Source organism: Pseudorasbora parva, chromosome 24 (genome assembly GCF_024679245.1).
Source record: "Pseudorasbora parva isolate DD20220531a chromosome 24, ASM2467924v1, whole genome shotgun sequence".
Lineage (NCBI taxonomy): Eukaryota > Metazoa > Chordata > Actinopteri > Cypriniformes > Gobionidae > Pseudorasbora > Pseudorasbora parva.
The window spans coordinates 21,791,573-21,812,449 of record NC_090195.1 but is presented as its reverse complement, the minus strand read 5'-3'; the positions used below and the strand labels follow the sequence as shown (position 1 = coordinate 21,812,449).

The window sequence follows — 20,877 nt, the reverse complement described above, 5'->3', positions numbered from 1 at the left end:
TGTGATAACAATTAAATCATGCAAGTTAATCTACTAACAATTTTTTAAAAATATACTTCCCTCTGGAATGGCCTTCCATCTCTGATGACATCAGTTGTCAGCTTTGAAAACAAGCTGAATAGAACGCCTGCTTTTCTAGATCCAATATAATCCCAGTGTTCTGATGCTTGAAGATGTGAGGAAGCACAGGCTGATACTTCTGTACTACGGAGTGACTCTGTAAAGTCAGCATGAAATAAAAATGTATCTTATTTCTTAATACATGTTCCTGGTCTCATTATAAATTATTCATTAACGTGTTATTCGCAAGAAAATGTTTTAGTTTGTTTGTAATCTTTAATAAAAGTAATAATACTGTAACTTGATCTGGCTCTGAAATGACTTTCCTTTGCTGCTTATATCACCTAGAGCTCTTTGTAAGGTCTGCCCCGCCAGTCACCTTTCACTCTTTAATTGCTGATTGATACAATAAATGTTTTTTTTTAATCGTTTGAATATCTTGTTTAAATTAGAAAACTGATCAGATTTCTGAAGTGAACCAGGTTGCAATCAATGTTTTTATGACATCTTCAGTAAATAGAAATGCATGCAATATTTAAGAGTAAGTGGCTTTCAACAAACTTGTAATAAAGATTGGTTTGTGAAGTTTATAATTATAACATCATTTGCTCCTAGAAGCTGTAATGGCTGAATTTTGGTGGTGGTGATACTGGCAATTCACAAGAGAAAATAGCAAAAGTTTTAGTATGTTAAACTCTGAAATGTAATTGCATTATACTGACAGTCAGAGTGTTGGTGTAGAGGGCAGAGATGTGTGACCTGTGGTGCATATATTATGTTGAAGCGTTTTGATATGTCAGGGGAAAAAACGCTATTTCACACTGGGCCGCTCTGATAAATAGGCTTTCCTGTCCTCCAGCAATTTCACACTTTTTGCCCCCGAAGGGTCCAGCCGAAACCACACACACAAATACACACTCTCACATACACGCACAAACACTGAGGCCTCGCAGCCATGCCTGGTAAAACTCATTTTTAATACCTCCTCCACAGCTTTTAACTCTGTATAAGTGCAGGATGTCCCGTGGTTTTCACTTGTGTGTCTGGCATGTTTGTGTCCTCTGTTGCTTTCAGTTCCTGGCTCTTGGGACACACTTTGGGAAGGTTTACCTTCTGGATATCCAAGGAAACGTTACACAGAAGTTTGAAATTGTAAGTCTGAAATGATCTTGTATGATTGTTATAGATCTACCTATGTTTGAGTCATTATGCCATGTTATGGCTGATTACATTATATGCAGGGTTTGAAATGAACTTTTTCACTCACCCTCAATTTGGCTACTACATTTTTAGATATATAGATATATAAACATATATATAAAATCGATTAACTGTGATTAAAAAATCTGATTTTTTAATATTTTTATATTTTAATAATTTCACAGTTAATACTTCTATTATACTTTTTTACATTATTGATTAAGCATTCAACATTACAGTATAATTGAAAGCTATATCAATTTCAACATTTATTTGGCTCAAAACGTTTAATTTTATACACTTTATAATGAGGGAAGGGAAAAATAAAAAAATAAAAAATATAAACAGTTGGATTATAAAATATCAACAGTCTCTCTGAGCAATTAATTTAAGTAAACTTAAAACAATCTTCACATAAACCCATTATAATAAAAGTCATAACCTGTGGCCTTCATGCTTGTCTAACTGGTAGGAAATATACAGAAGTTGAATAAAGTTATCAAACAGTACTGCATAAATAATAAATTAAATATAGATAAATCCTTAATAAAGCTACAATTGTACCTGTTACCTTTGATCTTTGATGAACATTAATGACATTATAGCAAGTGGTTTACTGACTGCTGTGGCTAAGATCTGCCACTGCAGAACTGCGGATCGGACGCACTGTCACGTGCATCTCATTCTCATTTAAGACATTATTTAACCCATTTAAGACTGCTCTTATGAGGATACTCAACAAAACAAGCACTTTGGCATTAATCTGGGTTATTGTTTGTTCAAGCGTGAAAGAGAACTTGATTTTGGTGCGCTGTCTCACAGAAAGAACATTCTCTGGGCGTATGAGCATGCTCATATATGAAAAAAGAGTAAACATAACAAGTGACTAGTGATTTAACAGCTTTACCCACCACAGTTGATTTTTTTTTACCTGCAATTGACGGGCTGGTGGGTGTTCATTTCAAACCCTGACCATATGAATGTTTCTCCCTTCTTTGTTTTCTTTCATCCTAATAGAGTCCAGTGAAAATAAACCAGATTAGTTTGGATGACAGCGGTGATCATGTTGGCATCTGCTCCGAGGATGGAAAGGTGAGCATTTCCTTCATTCACTTCAAGCTCCCATTTTTATTTAACTTCCTTTATTAGTCCTTAACAACCAACCTATCATAGCCCAATCTAATCCAAACCCTAACCCTCAGACTATTCCTAAATCAGAGGGCAGGGACTTATCAATCAGTACTTCCAGGCCTATTTCCTGAACCCATCTCCTAAAAACAAAGGGCAGTGTCCTGGAGTAAAATTCTTATCAACCAATCAAACAATGCTGATCCAGGAACAAGTTCTACTTCTTTAAATCATGTTAAGGTCAATAAAATAAAATAAAATAATTATAAAACAGGAAAGAAATAAAAATGGAAGAATTGGATAAATGTATTAAAGTTATACATTTAACGGACTATTGGCATTTTAAAGAGACGTTTGAAGCAGTGGTGGAAAATTTCATACACTTCCAGCAAAGTTTGCAAGATTGCGGCACTCATAACTGGCCTGCTGTATGGACATTTGAATCATGCAAATCACATTCAGTGTTTATGCCATTACCTGATTTGCAGGTTTATTTAGTGAATTGAGTGCTAAACTGACAGCAAGCACAAATAAGCAACGCCATCAGCATTGCACGATTCATTCTTAGTGAATTTCCCCATAAGAGTCTAGGGAGTTGTTTACTTGAGTTTTCATATCTTTCTCTGTTTGCAAGAGATGATGCAGTGCCTGTCTTCCTACTCAATACCAGCTCTGTCAACTCTGACACCTGCTGAAACAGCATGTGCGCATTTGGTCCATTTTAAAATTTGTGGTTAAAAAAACAACTCCTTTCCTTCTCCTTTCCTTCTGTGATTTCTATTGCGCCTCTCCATCTATCTGCTCATTGATCATGGGCTGCCTGTTATCAGTCCACGGAGGCTAATCATCAACACCTTGTGTGGCTTTCTCAGGCTGATCTGTGGCGTGATAAACCACGTCTATCCCTGTTCCTATGGCAAAGCGAGATCTTGTCGCACTTACACCAATTAAAATCGATATGGAGGCCATTGTCCGCTCCTCTGCACTGTTGATTCCAACTTACGACCGCTTTGCTACCATTGGTACACAAAATATGACACTTTTTTAAAAGAGATAGTTCACCCAAAAATGGAAATTTGAGGTTTATCTGGGCATCCAAGATGTAGGTGTGTTTGTTTCTTCAGTAGAACATAAATTAAGATTTTTAACTCCAACCGTTGCTTGTAAAATGCATATCTATGGGTGTATTTCTATGAGAGTAAAAAACACATACAACACATACAAATCCATATTGAACCCTCTGTCTCGTGGCGACACAATGATTATCATTGACATCCAATTAATACAGTTAATACAATGGATACATTGATATCCAATTAATTTAATTTTTTTTATTACATAAATGTTGGATTGTGATATTGGCATTTCACAAGATAAATGGTAATTTGTTTCATATGTTAAACTTTATTGCTATTGTTCTCTTCTCTGCACTGTTAATGCCAACTGCACTTACCGACGGCTATGCTACCATTGTTACAAAATATAACACATTTCTTAAAGCTGCAGTTCGTATTTTTTGCCTCTTTGGCAAGTTGCCAAACCTGGAATGCATTTTTTTGTGGAATTGTCTTTACGTGGGTTGTGCATCGGCACAGTGTGGATACTGTATTTTGCAATCACAGATTCTACATCTTAGACGTACGACCAACATAATAGTCCAGAAAATGTCATCTTAGGAAGTAAATGTCATGTCGGCCACTTTTGTCCTGACCTACTGAGAAAAAAAAAAATATTAAAATGAATTGCGCTACCAACACTGATTAAATCTAACAAACACTTAGCTCACATCACATAAAATACTGCAAATTATTATTATTATTGCAATACTTTGTTCTCAAATTTGTTAATTCTACCTGCTGTGAGAAAAGGCTATAAAACATCCACCACCTAGCCAGACCCCTTCTGTATGTATACAGACGGGACGTAATGATGCAAAGACATGCTTGAATTTCCCATGGAAATCCACCAGTACCACTCATATTATAACACATTATTACAAGTTGTGAATCGGGCTAAGGTAAATAGATCGTTTTGAATACTGGCTGGTTATGTACTTGCTCAATTTTATTTTGGATAATTTTTAACCAAGAAAAGTTAAGGACTGCAGCTTTAAGAGAAATACTATTCAAATAGGGGTTTTACAAAAAGTAGAAATTCTTTATTATGATTTTAAGAATAGCTATGTATGTTGCCTGACCATAAAGGAAACGCGAACAATTCAAAGTCAGTAGTTTAGTTTCCACAAGCCATCTTCTTAAATGTGAGAGGATACTTTACTTTTCAATAGAGGTTTTTTTTTGCGGTCACAATATTTTTTTATTTTCCGCTTGTTTCATACAAACAGGTGTAGGTGAAATGCTGTGTTAAGGCTTGTTTGTAGCCGTCGGGGACTGCAGCACAGCTAGCGATTAAGTCGGTAGCATAAAGGCGTGCGAGGGCAGAAAGAGTTGACCTTTCCACTAATTGGGAGTCTGGCAGATGGTTAACTAGCCCGCTGGATGGTCTGATACTTTGCCCAAGTCAACTGTTATCTCAGAACGCATTTCTGGACCACAGTGGTTTTTACCTTAAAAAGACATCTCTGTCTCTCTTTCTCAATTTATCGCTCATCTTTTCCAGGTGCAAGTGGTCGGCCTGTACACCAGGGAGGGCTTCCACGAAAACTTTGACTGTCCCATCAAGGTAACTTATTGCTGTTAATGTGAGTCCTCGGTCCCCTGGCAATGTTTTTGCTGCCTGATGGGAAATAGCCCTTTGATTTCGATTTCCCGTCACAGCAAGCATTGATAATTCTTGAAAACAATGTAATTTCAGCCTGCTACTCGTCTTAATTGATTTCTCCAGGGTTTTTCATATCATGCATGAGCCGCCTGTTTGTTGAGCATGAGTGATGTCACCTATGGCACACATTAAAGAGAGCCGGTGCTGTCGTGTTCTCATATCGATACTTTTGTGTATTGGACTGTGAGGATCAATCCTTTAACTTTTCCTGGGTTAAAAAGGACTTTATTGAGCATGTTTTCTGACTGGATGTAGTCTAACCCCCTCTGAGGCACTATATGGCTTTAGAAATACTGGAGTGGACATTGATATTAACTCAGGTATTGCCGTAAACTAAACTGAAATCCCTTGTTCAATTCTAGGTTATGGCGCTTCACCCTCAGTTCATCAAATCCAACAATAAACAGTTTGTGACCGGAGGAAATAAGGTGAGTCCGGTTTCAGAATCACCTGTGTTGGAGGCACAGCTTAGAATGTGGTCTATGCTATGCCTGGATTCCATTCCCCTCACTGCCCACCAATAGTTCCTCACTATCTACTTTTTAAAAGAAAAAAAAATTATTTGGCAAATCTCATGGTTTTTATCAAACATCTTTATAGAAATCAACGTATAAAGGACTGTAATCACTTATAAGCTGATCAAACTTTTAAACCATGCACATGCTCCAGAAATATTGGTTGGTATCTGGTCTGTGTCAGGTGGTCCCAATCACACACGTTTAGTGGTTAGTGCAGATGTTCTAGAAATATTGATATTTGATGCTTATATGGAAGATGCAGCCTAAAGCCCTATTCGGACGGTAGTTGCTTCTCAAGTGGACATCCTTAAAATAAATTTGCATGCCACCTCAGTGATAAAACTTGTGCATTCGGATGGCGATTTATTCAAGGTGGAGGAGCAAGTTTTGTGATCCTGCGCACCTGGGAACTATGCTTACGTGGTCTGTCGAATGATTGTCTGCTGTACAATGTCACGCTTGGAATAACAATAAAAATTAAATCATATTTAACTTAATAATAGGAAATTATTATTTATTTAATTACCGGTATTTAAATCTCCTGTTTAAAAAAGGAAGATGTCATTTTAAAAATGTGGAATAAGTTAATACAATGCTGAAAATTTTACCTATATTACATTAATTACTGCGGTAATAACGCCTCATTTTAAATGTTTACATTTTGTTTTGTTTTTCTCTTTTGAGTGATGATGAAAGCTTATTCTTGTAAATAATTTACAGCATTTCAGTAATAAAAGTGTAGGCTAAATCTTTAAAATGCATCCAAATTACAGGGAAACTCAATGATACGGTGCTCCACTGTGGTCAAAAAGGATATAAACAGTTAAGTTTAAAGCAGCTTTTCTTGAAAACTTAGAGATGTGGATTCGGACGGCAATTAAATCTCCACATGACCTTGGTGTCTGCTAAAAAAACAGTAAGGTAATTCGGCCGGGGATTTTTACATGGATGGTGGGAGAAGAACACTGACGCTCTGGATTCGGACAGTAATAAAATCACGGACTAGCCCTTAGCCAGACTAGCCCTAGGCTTAAGTCATATTCCAATTTTATATTTTCCCATCTCCACTAAAGTTCCACTGACATTGTAACTTTGTAACTAGCACAAAAGGAAACAATAGCACAGTTGTTCGGTAGCGACACACACACGTCATTGTGGTTTCATACCAGGATCACTATCGTTTAAAAGTTTGGGATCAATGCTATTTTTTTTGGAAGATATTAATACTTTTTTCAGAAAGGGAATATTAAATTGTTTAAAAAAGAAAGTAAACACTTTAAAAACCATACCAAAAATGTGTATTTAAAATAAATGCTGCTATTTGAACGTTCTGTTTTCTGTTCAACTGTTTTCAAATTTTATTATAATAAGAAATATAACCTGAGCTCCAAATCATTGTATTAGAATTATTTCTGAAGAATGACACTGAAGACTGGAGTAATGAGGAATACAGTTATTTTTAATTGTAATAATATTTCACAATATTACTGTTTTTACTGTATTATTAATTAAATAAATGCAGCCTTTTTTTGAGCATTCATAGTGAGACTTTGAGACTTTTAAAAACATTTTAAAAACATACCAACCCCAAACTTTTGAGCGGTAGTGTAAATATTCAAGATTGGGTGCAGGCTTATTGCAAACATACAAATCTTTATTGAAAGCAACACATTATTTAACCAGTGTTCTGAATTTTGAAAGGAAGTTTATTTGTCTTAATACAAATAAAAACAAAAGCCACCTTCATGCCTAAAGTCTAAACACGTATTTTGTGGTCTCCATCATTTGATGCTCTTGAGGTTTCAACACGTGGGTTAAACTAAATTATTAGAATGAAATCTTTTGTCATGTTGAGTGCCTTGTATAGTGGTTACTCAAACTGAAGCTGTTTGGCATGAAACGCTCTTACCGTCTTGGCCTTACATCGGGGTCAACATCAGGGAGAGAGAGAGAGTGGTCCATTTTCTCCAAAGTGTTGTTCACTAGAGAGATGTTGTCTCTTCTTGCGCAATAAATAACTGTCATTACATAGAGTGCCATAGTGTTCGCAACATGTAGAACACTCTTTGGCTTATGGACTAAACAAATACGCTCATTTTTCAAAGGACACAATGCTACCAAACCCAAGATGCCATAGTCTGATACGTTCCAGACGCCATACATCTATAGAAATGAAAACAGGGTTTGACTCTGTCGCAAAAGCACTTAGAAGAAGTTGGTCTGTTTGCATGCACTTCAGTTGTGAAGTGAATTTTAAATAAATTCCACTGGTTCTTTTAAAGTGAACTGTTAGAGATTTTGTTGAGACATTCAAATAGAGTCTCAATTTCTGTAAATCATAGATTTTTATCCTCCGTGCCACGATTGAATCGCATAAAATGGCTTCACACCGCTACTGCATTGTGCTTATCAGAAGCAATTAACGGCGTCCATTGTGCGCCACGGTGGCCAAGTCCTCTGCATTTTCCTCCCACTTCTGCTTGTTTCCTTCTCTCTCCCTGGCTTAAGGTCCTCATAATGCAGCCCTGCCATGAAAATCAATACGGCTTCCACTGAAGACGCATCTTGTCAAAGGCAATTCAATTCCGTCTCCTCGGCTCTTGGAGTGTCATCTCCTATTGCTGCACTGTGATCTGTTAACATAGCCAAAAGTGTAGAACTGAAGCGACATTGAACCGTCTTTCCTTTCAGTCACTTTCTCCGCAGTCAGGTCAGGTTGGCTGCGTGCGATTGTGTGTGGCGTTTTTGACACTTTCGATTCAAGGTTATCCGCCAAGTGTTAGTGGTTTTCCGTACGTGATTTATAATCACACAAACCGTCAGAAAATATAATTTTTGCTCCAGTAATGGCAGACAATTCAAAGTTAACTATAACGGTAAACATCTTTTCATAGAAATTCCATTGTTCGAGTGTCTCCATGAGATGTCAATACACATTATCTTCTTCGCTTATATGCTTCTATTGTTTCCGAGGTCTGATTGTGTCATACTGCTTACTTAAGTGACTTTATGATTATCCCATTATCTAAAGGTTGAATCGAATGTTGCCTGTAAAGTGGATTTTGATTTTGAAATGGTATTTGTATTATGATTTTTATTAAATCTACTGCCTGGATATGACCTAAACTGCATGATAAGGCCAATGAATCTGCCTAATAAACTGATTCAATCCAATATTTTAGAATAATATTGCAGTTTTAGCAAAGACATTGTGCCACACTGGAAAACAATTGTATCACAACTTGTTACTTGGGCAATATCCTTTAATTTTTAATTTTTTTTTTAATTTACCCTGAAAGGGTGTATTTGTACCTTAAATGTACAGTACTTTTCAAAAGTTTTTTTTTTTTTTTTAAATAATTTTAATATGCATTAAATTAATCAAAAGTGACAGTGAAGCCAATGTTTCAAATTATTTTTATTTTAAAATAATGGTGCTCTTTTGAATTTTCTATTCATCAAAAAATAAAAAAATAAAAATTTTATATATATATATATATATATATATATAAAATAAGAAATGTCTCTTCAAATTTTTGAATGATCATGTGACACTGAAATATCAGCTTTGCTATCACAGGAATAAATTACATTTAAAATATATAAAAAATAAAAAGAGTTCTTGTAATATTCACAATTTTACTTTTTTGCTAAAATATTTTTTGGAGCCTTGGTGAGCATAAGATATTTTTTTCAAGAAGCATTAAAAAATATTACTGACCCCAAAGTTTCAACGGTAGTGTAAATATTACTGGCTTTTAATTGGGTACAGCCCATGCGACAGCAGTTCTGCATTTTAGTTTCTTCAAGGGTGTAGGATAAACAATAAAAATGGTCTTGGATTAAATTAAAAGACGCTTGCAGTCACATTGACTTTGACTGTTGTTTGGTACATATTTGTACTCTATGTTCTATTGCCCTCTGGTGTTTAGTGCGAGCAATACAGTGTATTTTGTTAAGTGTTGGTGATTCTCTGTGAGAAAATGCTCACTACTGTTAATAAAATATGTCCCATAGCTTTTGCTTTATGAGAGGAACTGGCTGAACCGTTGGAAGACCTCTGTTCTGCATGAAGGAGAGGGAAACATCACCAATGTGAAATGGAGAGCCAACCTTATTGCCTGGGCAAACAATGTGGTATGATCAGACACATTAGAAACATTAATTAAGATGCCTCACTAGTCATAATTTGATCTAACATGTACTTGATGTGTGTCAGGGTGTGAAAATCTATGACATCAGCAGTAAACAGCGCATCACTAATGTAGTGCGGGACAACACCAGTCTTAGGCCGGATATGTATCCCTGCAGTCTTTGCTGGAAAGACAACAACACACTGATCATCGGCTGGGGCTCTTCTGTTAAGGTGTGTGTTCAGAACAACTGCAGAGCAAATATTTAAATAATAGTAAATTTGATAATGATTTTTGATCTATATGTTTTTATCAGATATGTGTTGTTAAAGAGCGTGACCCAACAGAGATGAGAGATCTACCCAGTCGCTACGTTGAGATTGGTACTGAAGCAATTACAGCCACACACATAATGAAAACATGTAACATCACCATTACGTTTAAAGGGGTCATATGATGCTTTTCAATATTTTCCTTTTCCTTTAGTATGTAATGTATCTGTACATCTATACGATCTGCTGTCCGAAAACTAATGAAATTAGGATTCTGAGGTTAAGATGTATGTATAAAGCTGTTCCTGAGCAGTATAACCCATATTTTTTGATTAACTGTGTGTTTACAATTGTACCCTTCGCTAAGCCCCGCCCCCCGTAGTGACTGTTGCTACGCCTGTCAAGCTTTCGCGCCTGGCATGTCTATTAAGGCAGGCGTACACTGCGAATTCGGACACTCGGAAGGTCGTGAGATATTGCAGACGCTACGAGTCATTTAATTTGATCATCGCATCAAATCAGCTGGTACACGGCACGACTGTTTGCACCGCGAGCCGGCCGCGATCACGCGAGCGGAGCTTTCAATGTTGCTGCTATAGCTTTAGATACAAAAAATAAAGAAAAAAGATGTGAAAATGATTTGTTGAAAAGCAGAGAACAGCCATTCCTTTTAACCGAAACAACCAGAGGGTTGTTTCCTCTCACACGGTGCGAGCCGCGACCATACGAGCATCCACGATGTCCACGCGATTTCTCCCGAGAAAAAAAAAATCGTCTGCAAGTTCATACGACAGCAAAAATCCCACCGTGTACGCTCGCCTTTACAGTATGTATGCGCCGGTCTCAGACATTTCCGAGGAGATAATTAGTCATTTCTGGCGAACAGGGGAAATATCTGAGAGAGTAAGAAAAAAGGGACTGCAGTATGTATTTGCGGGATATATCCGCGACATATTATGCAAACCGATTACAGAATAATTTCAATAAAATTGAAGCTAAAGCCTAGTCTCAGCGCATGTATTGTTGTGCATGTATGTTCATGCACAACAGGGTAAGTAAAATGAGAAAATAATCGAATAATTATAAATCAAACAACTTATCAATAAATCTTGTGGAATAAACACAAGACATTAGCCTGAAAACTTTGCAATAATTATCCGGCTTAACGTTATATTTAGCGCGCCGGGCTACTGCTCACATGTCGTGTGTCTATAATCTACTCCTTGGACCTGGCACTAGCCTGAGATTCTGACCTGAGCCATTCATCAAAAAACACACATTTACTGAAACCTTATAACAGAAAGCCAGTCTCTCAAACATGATGGGTTTTATTAATATTATAAACACAGCCACTGCAACAATCCTTATGATGGTCTTAATTTGCACACATTTTGTCTAAACAAAACTACAATACAAAACTAATAAATAAAGCTAAGACAGTTCTTTTTATAGTCTATATACTGCATCATATGTAATAACTTGCATCAGTCAAAAACCTCATGTATTTTCAGTTTGTTGAAGCAAACGTAGGTGTTTTTGTTAATCCTGACGACATTTAACGTTGTGAATGGGGTCTCACACACACTGCTTGATTCAAGGCTGGTATTTCTTACCTTCAGTTTTACGTTTTGGAGAAGGAAAAAAAAATACACCATCTGTCCAAACTTTTAGGATAGGCATCAGATTTGCACAATCCATACACACAGATTTGCATCGGCATGTTTCCCTCGCTCGAAAGCTTGACAGACCTTCCGTGTCTAGTTACGGTTGCTAAGCCACGATTGGCCTGTGGTGGTATTCGGGCGTGGCTTAGCGAAGGGTCAATTGCTTGAAGCCTTGGAAGTTGAAACTTTGGATTGGTAAGAGGCGCTACATTTCCGACACACGCTTAAGGTGTTTGTCCATACACAATGCAGTGGCCTTTTGGCCAATCAGAGCACACTGAGTTTTTTGGAAGGAGGGGCTTTGTAGAAATCAGCTGCTGCGTCCCAATTCCCATACTATCCATCCCAATAGTATTCGAAATTCGAATTAGTGATTCTAGGATTTTAACTGTGGACAAGATGATTGACAGGACAGTTTAAACAGTGATAGTATGCAACACACTCAACTCTTCTGCTACACACTCAAATGTTAGTACTTTTTCTTTACGAAAAAGGACATACTTTTAGGGCGTAGTATAAGTAGGCAAATTGGGACACAGCTAGAGTGTTTCAAACAGACTGGGAATAGAGGAGTTGCAATAACTTACAGTGAAACATAATGTGCTTTTTGAACATGAAAGCATGCATTTTAGACTCTAATAAATGCTGGGTTGAAATTGGGTTGTTTTAACCCAGTGGTTGGGTTAAATGTTTGCTTAAAATAACCCAATTTCTGGGTTAAAACAACCCAATTGCTGGGTTTTACCATTTTTCAGCCCAACTTTTTAGAGTGTATAATTAAACTTTACCTCAACCTATCCTGTTTAATATAATAAACTAAATAATGAACTTTTAAAATAGCATCGATTGACCTCTTTTTAAAGGACCGTTTACTTAAAATTTTCAATTCTGTAATCAATTACGCACTCTCAAGTTGCACAATAGCATAACTTCATGACATTTTTTGATTTCTCTGGTTTCAGTGTCAGCTTTTGAGACTGAGTTCTTCATTAGTGGACTGGCGCCTTTAGCAGATCAACTGGTCACTCTCTACTATGTCAAAGAAAACACTGATCACATGGTAATTTTACACACTCTCACCAGTGTTACTTGAAGAAGTCTGCTTTTTTTATGTAGCATGCAAACTATACCAGAATATCATTTAGATCAGTGGTTCTCAACTACGTGGACCAACTAGGGGGCCTCATCAAGTGTCCAAAGGGCCACGAGATGGAGAGACTGCTAACTGCAGAACCAATCAGTGGAGCTTGACGTCCAGCTTCCCTCTGGACGTAATGGGTGGAGCTTGAAAGTCAAGTCATATCCTAACCATACCTTATACATAAACATAATCCAGTGATGACCACTGCAGAGCCTAATGACATCCATCTCCCTCTCTCTGGACATAATGGCTGGAGTTTGAACTAGTCCAGCTCTACCTCTGTGGACTAATAGGGTGGAGTTATGTTTAGCGTATGGGTAGTGTTAGGGCAAATTCTGTTCTAGAGGGCCACTGCCCTGTGCCATATATATATACACACACACACACATTTGTATATACATTTCTAATGTTATGTTAAGCTTTTTTTAGACATTTTATTGGGTAGAAATTGCTATTTGTGAGTAAAAAAAACCCAGTTATCACGAACGACTTCAAAAGTCATATAAATTACTGTGAGAGAAAATTGTATATATTAATAAATATAACTGTGTTTGTGATAGGAGGAAGAGTTCAGAACACGGCCTCGTTTAGACATCATCCAGCCGTTACCCGAAGGCTGTGAGGAGATCTCATCTGATGCTCTCACTGTTCGCAACTTCCAGGAGAACCAGTGCAGGGACTACAGGCTCGGTATGATGAAGACAGAATGAATGAACAACTGGAATACCATAGGGATTCAGGGGCATACAATTCGCTTTCAAACCCCAGTTTAATCAATTAAATTCACATTTTGATATAATCGTTTTAAAGTCAAGTCCATCCTTGCTATTATTCCAGAACACTCAGAGGGAGAGTCTCTATTCTATATCATCAGTCCTAAAGACATTGTAGTCGCTAAAGAAAGAGACCAGGATGACCACATCGACTGGCTTCTGGAGAAGAAGAAATATGAGGTTTGTGTTCAGCAGTTATATCATAACATTTAAAAATCTGAGTTGAACTTTAATGATTTCTGATTTGATTTGGATCTTTGTCACAGGAAGCACTGATGGCTGCAGAGATCAGCTTCAAAAACATTAAACGGCATGACGTACAGGTGAAAACAAATTAACCTTAAAATGTGGATTTGATGCTGTCTTTTTTTTAGTATAACACTATCAGATAATAACCTGGAATCACAATGTGGGTACTTCCTGTCTGTGCTCTGTGAATAGAAAATTGGAATGGCATACATAAATCATTTGGTGGAGAGAGGAGATTATGACACAGCTGCCAGGTACAGGACATCAAGACTCTGATTTAATAACCTGTTAACCATTTGAAATAAGAGGAAGCTTTGATGTATGCCCCCGTTCTCTCTCTATATTCCTCAATGACAGGAAGTGTCAAAAAGTGCTAGGAAAGAACATGGATCTCTGGGAGAATGAAGTGTACAGGTTCAAAACCATTGGACAGTTGAAAGTGAGTAGAATTATTCACCACCCTGCTGGACTTTAAGTAAATGGTAATAATATAATATAATAATAATATAATGCCTGTCAGAATAATAATTAATAAAATGAAAATAATAAAATCTGTGATAATAAATAATTACAAATAGTATTAGTTATGTACCGATACTGACTTTGACAAAGTTAATGCCAAGATAAAAATTAGCTGATAATATAAAAAGTATATGAATACTATATTAAAACAAAACTTATTTTTAAAGCAAAAACATTATATTATGCCACTTATTTTCTTTTTTTTTTCAAGACTTTTAGTATGGTCTTTATTATGATTATGTTTTAATAATTACTTTTTAAATTATGATAAATATATAATAAACTTATAATAATAAAATAATAATCATAGTAATCAATAATACAAAAATCAGGTTGATGATGATATTATTGTTAGTTATGTACCACATTGACTTTTACAAAGTCCTGAGAAATTAACAATTATTACGAAAATAAATGAATAATATATTTTAAAAATAACTTTTTTTTAGGTAATAATATAATTTTACTTATTTAATTTTAATTTTATTATATTTATATTTTTATTTTTTAGTGTGGTATTTATTAGGATTATGTTGTCATGATAATTACTGTAATTATTATTATTATAATTATTATTATTATTATTATTATTAATGTACCACACTGACTTTGACAAAGTTCTGACACATTAATAATTAATATAAAAAAGTAGATGAATAATATACAGAACTTATTTTTTATAAGTCATATAAATTATTTTATATTTTATAAGCAATTATGTTATGCCTTTTTTTCCCAAAGACTTGTAGTGTGGTTTTTATTACGATTCTGTTTTTGTTGTTGTTGTTGTAATAATCATAATAATAATAATAATAAAGTGGTATTATTATTAATAATTATTATTACTTAACAGTTTGCGTACCACCCTGATTTTGACGAATGTCTGAGAAATTAATAACATTTAAAAATGTAAAAATATCAGAACGTAATAATAATAATAATAATAATAATCTTAACCTAAAATGCTTAATTTAAGCATTTACACATCAACAACCTTCTCACTCCATTCTTCTTTCTCTCAGGCCATCAGTCAGTACTTACCTAGAGGAGACCTGCGTCTTCGGCCAGCGATTTATGAGATGATCCTTCATGAGTTCCTCAAGACTGATTATGAGGTATGTTTTTAGTTGCATAAAGATGACATTGTAACCTATTTGATAGATCAACATATGAACAGCCTCCTTTAAGGACGCAAGGAGATTCCCTTTGTTGTTTCTTACACAGGGTTTTGCCACACTGATTCGTGAGTGGCCAGGAGAGCTGTATAACAACATGGCTATAGTTCAGGCAGTGAATGAACACCTGAAGAAGGACCAAACCAACAGCATTCTCCTCACCACACTGGCTGAGCTGTGAGTGAAAGTTGCCAATTTATCATCGCGTAATAAAAGATTGTGCAGAGCTGCTTCAAAATTGTTACAAAGTCAGACTGGTCTTATATGTGTGTGTGCAGGTACACGTATGATCAGCGTTATGATCGGGCTCTGGAAATCTACCTGAAACTGAGACATAAAGATGTTTACCAGCTCATTCACAAACACAACCTCTTCTCCTCCATCAAGGACAAGATCGTCCTGCTCATGGATTTTGACAAAGAGGTAAAACATCTATGTTTTGCTTTTGACCTTATTGAATTTAGAATTTAATACAAGAAACTTTAAATGAAATGTCAAGTGCATAAGTTCAGGAAGTTATAGATTGCTTTACTGATATATATTATAGATGACTTTGGAAGAATGTGATTTATAGTCTCAGTGATGTGTCTGAAGGATACGTCCGCCTCTTTGTTCTCTATTTTTTTTTTTAGAAAGCTGTTGACATGCTGCTGGATAATGAAGATAAAATATCGGTGAGTTCAGCGCAGTGTCCTCTATCTTCTGATTAAACCCTCTCAAACTCTCTGTACAGACGAACATCAGTGTGTTTCTCTTCTTCAGATGGACAAAGTGGTGGAGGAATTAAAAGACAGACCTGAGCTGTTACATGTGGTACGTTGAATATGAGCTGTTTTAATCATGTAGATGTTAATCCAGAATATTTGCAACTTTGGATGCTTAACTTTCTTTTTGCCTATTTCTCCTCCAGTATTTGCACAAGCTGTTTAAGCGAGACCATCATAAGGGGCAGAAGTACCATGAGAGGCAGATTAGTTTGTATGCTGAGTATGATCGACCCAACCTTCTGCCCTTCCTCAGAGAGAGCATGCACTGCCCGCTAGAGAAGGTCTGTACAACATTCACACCACGTTAAATTGGAAATAGTACATTAATATTGACCTATTTTTACACTGCCATTTAAAGGGGGGGTGAAATGCTGTTTCATGCATACTGAGCTTTTTACACTGTTAAAGACTTGGATTCCCATCCTAAACATAGACAAAGTTTCAAAAACGAATGTTGGACGTTTGATGAAGTATTTCTGTGTTAAGTTTCCGAGAGTTTTTTTCGAGTATGGCTCGACGTTAATAGATTGGAAGGTCCTTGTATGGGCCGTACGGGCTCTTCTCCCGGTAGGGTGCACGCGCGCGTGACTAGAGCGAGAGAGGAAATGCACGCCCATAAACACTCAGGTGCAGATCCAGTCAATCCAGGCGCCGCGCTCCACTTTATTCCTGTGGGTGACTTCAACGCTTCAGCACAGCATTCCGGGAAGGCAGCGCTGCATTTGACCCGATTTGAACGCAGAAATGACGGGAAGCTTCACAAAACATCGCTTCAGTCGCGTCGCAAAAGTGGATCTCCACCGTTCACTACTGTCAGGACTTCACCAAATCATACCAAAGAAGTGTGTTTTTGACGGAGCGGTCCCAGCGATAAAGGTTCGGTCCTGCTTTGGAAGCAGCCGGTGAGTAAAACTGCTTCAAATGTCTATGCTGTTGGCTCGTCGCGTAAGTAAAAATCAGTAAACGACACGATCGCGTGCTTCGTCATTCAAATGCGCTAAGGGACTCTATTGTTGTTCTATGTACACTAGTCTGACCTGCAAAACCGTTTTACTTGCTACTGCTAAGGTTTAATCGCATACAATAGTCCATAAACTGCAACATGTCCTCATAAACTGCACACAAATGTTGACAGGCCACTAAATACAGTACATACCACAGAGATGGACGTACTGCTGTTGCCGTTTCTTCTGTTCAATTTATTTCAGCCTCCGAATCTGATTCTGGATCATTATCTGTATTAGCTGAGATCGATAGCCATGGGTTTCTCCACGCTTGAGGACGTCACCGCTTTGCGCGCTTGTCATTCTTTACTCCGCCCACACGATACGCCTCCAGACGCTCGTTTTTTTCCGGAAAGACTCGGTACAGCCCATATTTCTTTTATAAATATAATAAAACTAAAGACTTTTCGGAGATATGAAGGATGCAATACTACTCTATAGGTACTCAAGATTGACATGAGATTGACTGAAACTGAGTGTTTCACCCCCCCCCCCCCCCTTAAATATTTGGGGTCAGATTTAGACAGTAAAGAGATGTACAATGTTACAAGAAAATATTCAAATAAATTGTTCTTTTGAACTTTCTATTCACCAAAGAATCCTGGAGAAAAAAAAATAATATTCAAAGATATTAAGCAGCACAACTGTTTTCAACAACATTATTAATAATACAGTATTTCTTGAGCACCAAATAAGCATATTAGAATGATATGAAGGATCATGTGACACTGTAAAGGCTGGAGTAATGCTGAAAATTCACCTTTGCCATCACAGGAATAAAGCACATACACGCACCTAAAGGATTATTAGGAACACCTGTTCAATTTCTCATTAATGCAATTATCTAATCAACCAATCACACGGCAGTTGCTTCAATGCATTTAGAGGTGTGGTCCGGGTCAAAGAAATTTCCTGAACTCCAAACTGAATGTCAGAATGGGAAAAAGTGATTTAAGCAATTTTGAGCGTGGCATGGTTGTTGGTGCCAGACGGGCCGGACTGAGTATTTCACAATCTGCTCAGTTACTGGGATTTTCACGCACAACCATTTCTAGAGTTTACAAAGAATGGTTATGTTGATGCTAGAGGTCACAGGAGAATGGGCCAACTGATTCAAGCTAATAGAAAAGCAACTTTGACTGAAATAACCACTCATTACAACCGAGGTATGCAGCAAAGCATTTGTGAAGCCACAACACGCACAACCTTGAGGCGGATGGGCTACAACAGCAGAAGACCCCACCAGGTACTACTCATCTCCACTAAAAATAGGAAAAAAGGCTACAATTTGCACAAGCTCACCAAAATTGGACAGTTGAAGACTGAAGATTACAACTGTGCAAGCTGGTGGTGGTGGTGTAATGGTGTGGGGGATGGTTTCTTGGCACACTTTAGGCCCCTTAGTGCCAATTGGGCAGCGTTTAAATGCCACGGCCTATCTGAACATTTTTTCTGACCATGTCCATCCCTTTATGACCACCATGTACCCATCCTCTGCTGGCTACTTCCAGCAGGATAATGCACCATGCCACAAAGCTCAAATCACTTCAAATGGGTTTCTTGAACATGACAATGAGTTCTCTGTACTAAAATGGCCCACAGTCACCAGATCTCAACCCAATAAAGAATCTTTGGGATGTGGTGGAACGGGAGCTTCGTGCCCTGGATGTGCATCCCACAAATCTCCATCAACTGCAAGATGCTATCCTATCAATATGGGCCAACATTTCTAAAGAATGCTTTCAGCACCTTGTTGAATCAATGCCACGTAGAATTTAAGGCAGTTCTGAAGGCAAAAGGGGGTCACAGTATTAGTATGGTGTTCCTAATAATCTTTTAGGTGAGTATATATATCAATATGCCCATTTTTGTGTGACCTTGTTTATTATGACAGTTATACTACCTTGACATTGAGATCACCTCTTCCTCATAGGATTGGATATTTTGTTTGTATATATTGCATTTTATTTTTCATTTCATTTAAATAAATGATTAGATCTGGACACAGAGAATGAACACCAATGCCATTGTCCCAAATACATTTATTTAGGTAAAAACCATTAAGATCCTTACACTGTTGCTCTGCGTCGTTTGTTTCAGGCTCTAGAAATCTGTCAGCAGAGGCACTTTGTAGAAGAGACGGTCTTCCTGCTCAGTGAGTTCTGAATCACTGATCTGTGCATTTCTATCATAGAAATTGAATGCATGTTATAGTTCTTTACACAGCAAGAGTGATCCAGTGCAAAAGAGAAGCCAATGTGTAAAATTTCAGTAAGTTTGAATAAAACGTTTCAATTGGTTGTAGTGCATCTGGCATATGATGGTTTCTGTCTCAGGTCGTATGGGAAACTGCAGACGTGCCCTGCAGATGATCATGGAGGAGCTGGCGGATGTGGACAAGGCCATCGAGTTTGCCAAAGAGCAGGATGACAGAGAACTCTGGGAGGATCTCATCTCTTACTCTATAGACAAACCACGTACGAGAACCCAATCTACAGTAGCTCTTTCTGCTTCCTGATGCATGTTTGACATTACAATATAAATGATTTTCGTCTTATTTGTTTTCTTCACTCTAGCGTTTATCACAGGCCTCTTGAATAACATTGGAACCCATGTGGACCCCATCCTGCTCATTCACCGTATTAAAGAAGGGATGGAGATTCCTAACCTCAGAGACTCACTGGTCAAAATCCTACAGGATTACAATCTACAGGTGTGGTTAAACCAACATCATTCAGACTAGAGTGCAACTATAACTAGACACATTTGCTTGATCATTTTGTGTTCATGGGAATTGTCCTGTAGATCTTACTGAGAGAGGGCTGTAAGAAGATCCTGGTGGCCGATTCGCTGTCTCTTCTACAGAGGATGCACAGGACACAGAAGAAAGGAGTGCGGGTGGACGGTAATCAAGCATTTTGTCTTCTAGTCAACTAGGACAAAAGCACTCACATAAGATGGGGGTAAAATCAGCAGCTATTTTGTTTTATATAAATACTACAAAAATCATCTTTCTTTCATTTTTCGTAGAGGAGAATATCTGTGAATCCTGCCACACTCCTATTCTACCACCAGGTATGCTTTGATTTACTTTTTGTGTCAGTTTGTGGGGCAAAAAAGTATTTATTCAGCCACCAATTGTGCAAGTTCTCCCACTTAAAAAGCTGAGAGAGGCCTGTAATTTTCATCATGTACACTTCAACTGTAAGAGACAGCATACATACAGTCGGCATCTAGTCATAGTTGAGGACGTGGTCGACGTGGAGGAAAACAACCCAAACATTGTGTGTATTTGAATGACAAAAATGTCACATTGCGAGTCATTGACGCCTGCTGACCGGCAACGGTACATTGGAAAATTAACTGCAATTGGTTATGATTGCCCTTATTTAATTAAAAACTGGATCAGTGACCCAAACAAATGGCCGGAGGTGTTGTTTCCAGACATATTTTGTTATCTGGTTGAATCTCCAGGTAAGCCATCCTGGTA

The 20,877-nt window shown here is 37.3% G+C and overlaps 1 protein-coding gene across 1 annotated transcript in view; it reads left to right on the top strand.

The window, feature by feature from the left end:
- The window catches only part of vps41 (VPS41 subunit of HOPS complex), a 41,554-nt gene that overhangs the window by 16,387 nt on the left and 4,290 nt on the right, over nt 1–20,877 (top strand). The window contains exons 4-27 of the mRNA XM_067435387.1: nt 1,135–1,212; nt 2,278–2,352; nt 5,008–5,070; nt 5,532–5,597; nt 9,705–9,824; nt 9,907–10,053; nt 10,137–10,203; nt 12,719–12,816; nt 13,458–13,587; nt 13,735–13,850; nt 13,937–13,993; nt 14,112–14,173; nt 14,277–14,358; nt 15,464–15,556; nt 15,666–15,793; nt 15,895–16,039; nt 16,249–16,290; nt 16,379–16,429; nt 16,527–16,664; nt 19,488–19,542; nt 19,724–19,864; nt 19,964–20,100; nt 20,193–20,292; nt 20,418–20,462. Of these exons, the coding sequence (XP_067291488.1) occupies nt 1,135–1,212; nt 2,278–2,352; nt 5,008–5,070; nt 5,532–5,597; nt 9,705–9,824; nt 9,907–10,053; nt 10,137–10,203; nt 12,719–12,816; nt 13,458–13,587; nt 13,735–13,850; nt 13,937–13,993; nt 14,112–14,173; nt 14,277–14,358; nt 15,464–15,556; nt 15,666–15,793; nt 15,895–16,039; nt 16,249–16,290; nt 16,379–16,429; nt 16,527–16,664; nt 19,488–19,542; nt 19,724–19,864; nt 19,964–20,100; nt 20,193–20,292; nt 20,418–20,462 (2,236 nt within the window). The remainder of the gene's footprint in view (nt 1–1,134; nt 1,213–2,277; nt 2,353–5,007; nt 5,071–5,531; nt 5,598–9,704; nt 9,825–9,906; nt 10,054–10,136; nt 10,204–12,718; nt 12,817–13,457; nt 13,588–13,734; nt 13,851–13,936; nt 13,994–14,111; nt 14,174–14,276; nt 14,359–15,463; nt 15,557–15,665; nt 15,794–15,894; nt 16,040–16,248; nt 16,291–16,378; nt 16,430–16,526; nt 16,665–19,487; nt 19,543–19,723; nt 19,865–19,963; nt 20,101–20,192; nt 20,293–20,417; nt 20,463–20,877) is intronic.